The sequence below is a fragment of the Hordeum vulgare genome, chromosome 3H (assembly GCF_904849725.1).
Source record: "Hordeum vulgare subsp. vulgare chromosome 3H, MorexV3_pseudomolecules_assembly, whole genome shotgun sequence".
Classification (NCBI taxonomy): Eukaryota; Viridiplantae; Streptophyta; class Magnoliopsida; order Poales; family Poaceae; genus Hordeum; species Hordeum vulgare.
In genome coordinates this window covers 506,183,661-506,192,492 of record NC_058520.1, presented here as the reverse complement: position 1 = coordinate 506,192,492, position 8,832 = coordinate 506,183,661, and the positions used below count along the sequence as shown (strand labels likewise).

At 47.1% G+C, this 8,832-nt stretch overlaps 1 protein-coding gene across 1 annotated transcript in view; it reads right to left on the bottom strand.

Moving 5' to 3' along the window:
- LOC123441936 (uncharacterized protein DDB_G0271670-like) overlaps positions 1-8,629 on the bottom strand; it is a gene marked incomplete at its 3' end in the record, with an annotated part of 11,556 nt that extends 2,927 nt beyond the window's left edge. The window contains exons 1-2 of the mRNA XM_045118101.1: positions 8,491-8,629; positions 8,197-8,303 (exon numbers count right to left, since the gene is read on the bottom strand). Coding sequence (XP_044974036.1) covers positions 8,197-8,303; positions 8,491-8,629 — 246 coding nt within the window. The remainder of the gene's footprint in view (positions 1-8,196; positions 8,304-8,490) is intronic.
- Between the last annotated feature and the right edge of the window lie 203 nt (positions 8,630-8,832).

The window sequence follows — 8,832 nt, the reverse complement described above, 5'->3', positions numbered from 1 at the left end:
AAATTGCCTTAGGTCTTCGTGAGCAAGCAAGTTGGATGCACACCCACTAGTTTTCTTTAAGAGCTTTCACATACTCTTAGCTCTAGTGCATCATTTGTATGGCAATCCCTACTCATTCACATTGATATCTATTGATGAGCATCTCCAGAGCTCATTGATATGCCTAGTTAATGTGACCTTCTTCTCCTTGTTTTGTCTTGCAACCTCCACCACACTCCACACCACTTATAGTGCTAAAACCATGGCTCACGCTCATGTATTGCGTGAGAGTTTAAAAGGTTTGAGAAAGTGAAGGTGTGAAACAATTACTTGGCCAATACCGGGGTTGTGCATGATTTAACTTCGTTGTGCAATGATGATAGAGCATAGCCAGACTATATGCCTTTGTAGGGATAACTTTCTTTTGGCCTTGTTATTTTGAAAGTTCATGATTACCTTGCTAGTTTGCTTGAATTATTATTGTTTCCACGTCAATAGCAAACTATTGTTTTGAATCTAATGGATCTGAACATTCACGTCACATAAGAGGAGTTACAAAGGACATCTATGCTAGGTAGCATGAAAGCATCAAAAATTCATTCTTTATCACTTCCCTACTCGAGGACGAGCAGGAGTTAAGCTTGGGGATGCTTGATACGTCTCAAATGTATCTATAATTTTTGATGGTTTCATGCTGTTATCTTGTCATCTTTGGATGTTTTATGTACCTTTTATATCTTTTTGGGGACTAACTTATTAATTCAGTGCCAAGTGCCAGTTCCTGTTTTTTCTATGTTTTTGGCTCTTTTCAGATCTGATTTTGGAACGGAGTCCAAACGGAATAAAATCCCCGAAATGATTTTTCCCCGAACGGAAAAAGATCAGGGGGCCTGTGGGCCATGCCAGGAGGGCTACTGGGAGCCCACAAGCCCCACTCCGTCACCAGGGGGGAGGCGGTGGTGGGCAGGCATGTGGCCTCCCTGGCGCCCCTGACCTAGATCTTGCGCCTATATATTCCCTAAAAATCAGAAAAAAATCAAGGGAGCCACGAAAATACTTTTCCGCCGCCGCAAGCTTCTGTTTCCGCGAGATCTCATCTGGAGACCCTTCCCGGTGCCCTGCCGGAGGGGTCTTTGGAGTTGGAGGGCTTCTTCTTCATCATCATCGCCCCTCCAATGACTCATGAGTAGCTCACTTCAGACCTACGGGTCCGTAGTTAGTAGCTAGATGGCTTCTTCTCTCTCTTGGATCTTCAATACAAAGTTCTCCATGATCTTCATGGAGATCTATCCGATGTAATCTTCTTTGGCGGTGTGTTTGTCGAGATCCGATGAATTGTGGATTTTTGATCAGATTATCTATGATATATATTTGAGTCTTTGCTGATTTCTTATATGCATGATTTGATGTCCTTGTAAGTCTCTCTGAGTCTTGGCTTTTGTTTGGCCAACTAGATCTATGATTCTTGCAATGGGAGAAGTGCTTGGTTTTGAGTTCTTACCATGTGGTGACCTTTCCCAGTGATAGTAGGGGCAGCAAGGCACACATTGAGTAGTTGCCATCAAGGATAACAAGGTGGGCTCTGTCGTAGATATGAGATTGTCCATCTACATCATGTCATCTTGCTTAAGGCGTTACTCTGTTCTTTTGGACATAATACAGTAGATGCATGCTGGATAGCGGTCGACGTGCGGAGTAATAATAGTAGATGCAGAAAGTATCGGTCTACTTGTTTTGGACGTGATGCCTATAGATATAATCATTGCCATAGATGACGTCACGACTTTGCGTGGTTCTATCAATTGCTCGACAGTAATTTGTTCACCCACCGTCTACTTGCTTTCATGAGAGAAGCCACTAGTAAACACTACGCCCCCCTGGTCTATTCACACCTATCATTTCCACTTTCGCTTTTACTTTGCTTTGTTACTTTGTTGCTTTGAATTCTCACTTGGCAAACAATCTATAAGGGATTGACAAACCCTTCATAGCGTTGGGAGCAAGCTTTTTGTGTTTGTGCAAGCTCTTGTGATACGCCTTCACTGGATTGATACCTTGGTTCTCAAACTGAGGGAAATACTTACCACCACTGCGCTACATCACCCTTTCCGCTTCGAGGGAACACCAACGCAAGGCTCCAAGGCCACGGGGGAAATCCTTTGCATATTTGCCAAGGAAGTCCCTTAAGGCGTAGCCGTAGCAGAAGGATTCCTGGTGCCATCGACACACCTATTTCTGGCGCCGTTGGAAGGTCTTTTGTTGCAGTAGCAGACACCCTGACCAGGTATGCCAAGTCACACGACACTAAAGATCCCGAGGAAGATGACGACAAGGTTAGCACCGCCAGGAGAGGTGAGTCATCAAAAGGTCACTCCCACTTCCAGGGGCGGGGCAACAACAACCACATGAGACAAAGTAAAACGAGATAGCAGGAAGGTGTCACAGATTTCATCGCTAATACAAATGTCGGCAACGAGAATCAACGCCAGAAGAAAATGGGCTTCAGCGGGAAGAAACCACGCAACTATCACGAGATGCTCAAAGGCCCCTGTCCACAGCACGCCACTGTCGAAGGGCCGTCTACCCACTCTTCGGAGGATTGCTATGTGATGCAGGAGTTTCGAGCTGAGGCGCTCAAGAAAGGTAAAGGAGGTGACCAAGGCGGGCGACAGGAACAGTTCGGCATGCCCAGGTCACACCGAAGCCCGTTCGGTAGGTTCCCTAACCCGAGCCCGTGGGCCGGGTCACAGTCTAATGCCGGGCAGTACCAGGTTCACAATCAACAGCGGTACAACCCGCACGACGTGTTTCAGCAACCGCCCCCTCAAGGTGATCCCCGGCGGCAGGATGACAATGGCGGTTTTCAGAATAACCCTAAGCAGTTGAACAGCGGGCAATATCACGTGTTCACCACCAACACTTGCAAACGGGACCGAAAGGTGAAACATAGAACTTTTAGCATGGTTGAGCCGGCGCTCCGCAAGCACCTCAATTGGTCTGAGCAGCCCATTACCTGGAGTAGGGAAGATCACCCGCCCTGAGTTAATAACCCCGGCGACTTGGCTTTGGTCGTGGCTCCCCAAGTCAGAGGTTACACCCTTTCCAAAGTCCTTATGGATGGTGGCAGCAACATTAACATCTTATATTTCGATACCTTCCAGAGGATGAATTTCTTAGAGAAAGACTTGATGCCAACTTCCACGGTTTTCCACGATATTGTCTCGGGTAAGTCGGCATACCCTATTGGGCGAATCAAACTTAACGTAGCTTTTGGCACGGAGTCTAGTTATAGGAGTGAGTCCCTCAAGTTTGAGGTGGTCAAGATCAAGAGCCCTTACTACGTACTGTTCAGCAGACTAGCTTACGCTCGGTTCATGGCCCGCCCATGTTACGTTTAGCTCAAGTTCGAAATGCCTGGTCCTAGGGGGACTATCACGATCAATGGGGACAGGAAAATAGCCCAAGAATGCGAGGAAGGAGACGCGGCTTATGCCAAATCGGCTTGCGCGGCCGAGGAGCTCAAGTTTCACCAAGCCAATGTTGAGCCGGCAGATATGACACCGCTCAAGAGACCCACAATTGAGTCAGAGCCGCCCCTCAAGTTTAAACCAACGGATGACACGAAGGTGATAGATTTCACGCCTGGTGACTCGACCAAGCAGTTCACCATTGGGACGGGTCTGGATCCCAAATAGGAAAGCGTGCTCATCGAATTTATCCGTCAGAATCGGGACATCTTCGCATCGAAACCTTCACACATGCCAGGTGTGTCGAGAGAATTCACTGAGCACCATCTTAATATTGACCCTAAAGTAAAGCTGGTTCGGCAGTATCTTCGCCGGTTTAACAAAGAATGGCATAAGGCAATTGGAGAGGAAGTCTCCCGGCTTTTGGCCGCCGGGTTCATCATTGAGGTTTTCCATCCTGAATGGTTGTCTAACCCGGTCTTGGTTCTCAAGAAGAATGGCACCTTCCGCATGTGCATCGAGTACACCGACCTCAACACGGCCAGCCCAAAGGATCCCTTCGCCCTTCCCTGCATTGATCAAATCATTGACTCTACGACGGGTTGCGAGCGGTTGTGTTTTTTGGATGCTTACTCAGGATACCACCAGATCAAGATGGATGTGGCGGACCAGGAGAAAACGTCCTTCATAATCCCCTTTGGAGCCTTTTGTTACGTGTCCGTGCCGTTTGGACTCAAGAGCGCGGGGCGACTTATCAATGTTGCATCCAGAACTGCCTGCACAGCCAGATCAGACGCAATGTTCATGTCTATGTTGACGATATCGTATTCAGGTCCCAGAAGAAGGAATCACTTTTGGAAGGCCTCAGGGAAATTTTTGACAATTTGTGCATGTGTCAGATGAGACTTAACCCTACCAAGTGTGTTTTTGGTGTTCCCGCGGGAAAGTTATTGGGATTTCTGGTGTCGGAGCGAGGCAATGAAGCTAACCCGGATAAAATTGAAGCGATAACTTTGTTGGGGAAGCTGGCCAATATCAATCAAGTTCAGGGCATGGCGGGTCGCATCGCGGCCCTAATCCGTTTCATAAGTCGCCTTGGGGAGAAAGTCATCCCTCTTTATCAGCCGCTCAAGAAAACTAAGCGTTTTGTTTGGACGGATGAAGCCAACGAAGCCTTCGAAGCCCTGAAGCAACAACTAGCTAAGCCGCCTGTATTGGCTGCTCCAACTGACAAAGAGCCTATGCTCTTGTATATCGCGGCCAATTTTAAAGTGGTAAGCATGGCAGTGGTTGTCGAGCGCAAAGAAGAAGGGAAGGAATACCTGGTTCAATGACTAGTATACGTTATCAGCGAAGTCCTAACCCTCTCCAAACATCGCTACCCACATTGGCAGAAGCTGGTCTTTGGGGTGTTTATGGCGAGTCGGAAGTTGAAACACTAATTTCAAGAACATCCTATCACGGTGCTCAGTTCTGCTCCCCTCGGTGATATCATACAGAATCGAGAAGCAACTGGACGAATTGCTAAGTGGGCCATTGAGTTGGGACCTCACCATGTGCGATATGCCCCTCGTACAACCATTAAGTCTCAAGCACTAGTGGATTTCATCAACAATTGGACTGAGTTGCAGATTCCAGAAGACAGACCTGATCACACATACTGGACTATCTATTTTGACGGGTCTAGGCAGTTGGAAGGCTCGGGGGCTGGCGTGGTGTTGACTTCGCCTCAAGGTGACAAGTTTTGTTATGTCCTCCGACTCATGTTCCCATGTACCAACAATGCGGCGGAATATGAAGCTCTGCTCCATGGGTTGCGACTCGCCAAAGAGATGAATCTCAGCCGAGTCAGATGTCTGGGCGACTCAGATCTAGTACCACAACAAGTTTCTGGCACATGGGATTCCAGAGATCCCTTAATGGCGGCTTATAGGCGAGCCGTGTCAGACATGGCGGGTCATTTTCATGGCTATAAAGTGGATCACATTGATCGTTGGCACAACGAGGAGGCGAATGCTCTTTCGCGCCTCGGTTCACAGCGTAAGCCGGTCCCCCTAATGTCTTTTTGGATGTATTGCATAACCCATCAGTAAGGCTGCCTTCAAAGGAAGACTTGGCAGTTCCTAATCCTGAGTCTCAACTTGTGGCGGCTCCCCGTGCTACCATGGATTGGGCAATCCCCTACATGGCGTATCTAGCACGAGGCGAGTTACCTACTGATGAGTTGTTGGCCCACCAGATCGTCCGTCGATGCAAGTCCATGGTCATACATAATGGCGAGTTGCACAAGCGAAGCACCTCCAGAGTATTTCAAAGGTGTGTTTCTTCTGAGGAAGGACGTGCGATTCTTAACGAGATTCATGCAGGCGACTGTGGTCATCATGCCGGGTCATGCTCCCTGGTATCCAAAGCTTTTAGGCATGGGTTTTACTGGTTGAAGGCTCATGCGGATGCTGAGGATATAGTTCGCCGATGTGATGGTTGCCAAAAATTAGGGCGTCAGAGGCATGTGTCGGCTCAGGAATTACGGATGATCCCAATCACATGGCCATTTGCGGTCTGGGGGCTGGACATGGTTGGTCCTTTCAAAATGTCTTCCAATAAAAAACTCACCTATTACTGGCGGTTGACAAGTTTACCAAGTGGGTTGAAGCACAGCCGGTTAATAGCTGTGATGCAGACACGACCATCAAATTCCTGAAGAAGTTGATTTTCCGCTTTGGGTATCCTCATAGTATCATTACTGATAATGGTACTAAATTATCAAAAGGCGCTACGCAAGAGTTTTGCGCAAGGGAGCACATCCGGCTTGACGTTTCTGCAGTTGCGCACCCTCAGTACAATGGATAGGCAGAGAGGGCGAATCAAGAAATACTGTGAGGAATCAAGCCCCAAATTATGGTACCTCTGGAACGTACCCGAGGATGTTGGGTTGACGAACTACCTTCAGTTTTATGGAGCATCAGAACCACCCCAAATCGATCCACGAACTTAGTGCTCCAGTTGATTCAAGACCATACTGGTATGCATAAGTTATCCCCGCCATGGGAAGGACCATTTGTCGTCAACAAGAATCTACGTAACGGTTCATATTACTTGGTGGATCTTCGCCCGGAGGTTGAGACAACTCGCCCATGGAACATCGCCCACTTGCGGCTATATTACACTTAGAGCCACATGCTCCTTATTTTATGTTTACAATTTCAAATTTGCAATCTTTTATTTATAAAGAAATAAAGCCGGCGCCCACGAACTTCGGGGTCCTTTGTTGTTTCAGCTTCTTGAAAGCATGAGTCTTTATTGTTCTATAAGTCGTCCAAGCATGGACGCTATCAGTATCAAAGAGCATAAGTCGCCATGCTGCGCTTATTTCAAAACTGGATACTGGTAAGCCAAAGAGGACCAAAGTTGCCACGTTGCACATTCAAACATGGGCGCCTTATGTGATTTTGAGAATTAAGCCGACTTACTTGGGGGCTACTAGCTCCCAAGTCGTTTTGCAGTAAGAGCGTATACGCTTCTGCAATCCTATGTTTGGTTTTTCCCTAATCATAGGTCACTTGGGGGCTTCCACTCACTGAGTTCAGCCTAAATACCCTCTTGGCTAGCGAAAAATTAACGCATTACAAATGGTTATACTGGACCGTGTGTTGGACAAATCGCCCTATGGTCCCATGTACTCTTGGCAAGCAAATCCGACTTTGGACCCTGAACTTGTCTTGGTTTAAACATGAAAGGTACTCGCAAGAGCGAACGCACGGCAAATAGACAAACCATTGGTTCACGGAACCTGCTTCACTGAAGCCTCACTCGCGCCTGATAAAACGGTCTAAATAATTTGGGATGTTGCAAAAGCCTTCTTGGGGTAGCACTAGAGTTTTGCAAACTCGTCCTATCCTGTCAGAACTTTTTGTCTATCTTTGTGGCATTTTTTATGACTATCTTTGTGGCATTGCCACGAGGTTTCATAAAAAGTTTATAACCCGCCGCGACTCATTGAGCCAGCTCCTTGTTTATAACTCGCCGCGACCCACTAGGCCGGCTTATTACTTGCTGCGACTCATTGAGTCAGCTTATTGTGTTTTCCCTGATAAACAGGTTGAAGAATTTTTTTGTCAAAATATGACACAGGTTTGGAAAAGGCGATTCACATTGATGCAGGTTGCAACTTCCAAAACATCCAACATAAGGTACGATTGTGATACTGTTTTCCTGACACCTAATACATTACATGGCTCACTGGGCCAACTGGGAATCATCTCCTGATCAGAAAGAGATCAAAATATTCTTGGAGAATCGACTTCATACTAAGTCAGTTCAAGCCGCCTCCGGGTCACCCTGCTTCGAGCTTTCACCGTCTTTGATCTGTAAGTCGCCCAGTTTCCAATTGCAATTGGTCAAGGCGACGAACTCGTCTTCATCACTGAAGATGGAAGACAGATCGACATCAAAGTCAAAGGGATTCTTACAGCATCGTGGAGTGAGGCTGGTGACTTCATATGAAGGAGGAGTCACCTTTTTGTTGTTCTTATCATAAGCCGCCTGGTATTTCCCTAAGTCTAGGCTGGCTGCTAGCCGAGTCGCCACGGAGTGAGACTCTTTCACGCAATGGTGGTAGTCCTCTTCGGCGAAAACCGACTCATCATCTTTCTATTCTGGAAAGCCAGCAGCTACCTCCTCCGGCTTAAGTTTAGGAGCATATGCCAAACACCGGCTTAAAGTGGTCAATGCTCCTTTCCGGGCGGCTGACCTTTTTAATTCTTCCACTTGCGGTGGCAATGTGTTTTATGGACTTGATGGGCTCCTTGTTGCCAATCACGACCTTCATGGTCATCATGCCTCCCGTGTACAACTGTTCTATTAAAGTCGAAATCGCCTTCAGCTTCAGAATGCAGTCGTTCTGCAGGTTGGCGGCTCACGGACCTACGAAGGAGGGAATGAGATAATTAGCATTTGCAATGTTCTTTGCATCCCTTTTTAGATGAAGGGGATTGATCCTTACCACAGATATCTTGGGTCATGTTGGAGATATGATGTTTTAAACCTGAGAGTTCTTGAAGAGCGGCTTCTAGCTTTTCCTCTACTTGTTCCACCCTCTTCAAGAGGGCGGCTTGCTTGGCGTGGGCTTTCTTTTCAAATTTCTGGTGTTCAGTTTTCATCTTCTCCATGTCAGCAAGGGCCATCCGATATTTCTATTCAAATTTAGCTTGAGCATCCTGCTATTCAGCTAAGTTTTCCTTTAAACCGGCCAAGGTTGAGTCGGCTCGAGTCAAGGATTCCTGCAAACAAAATTTGGGGAAGCAAGTTTCAGAACTATTGCAAGCAACATCACTGACACTTGGGGGCTAATGTATGATTCTTTTCAAGTCATACCTATATTCAAGAC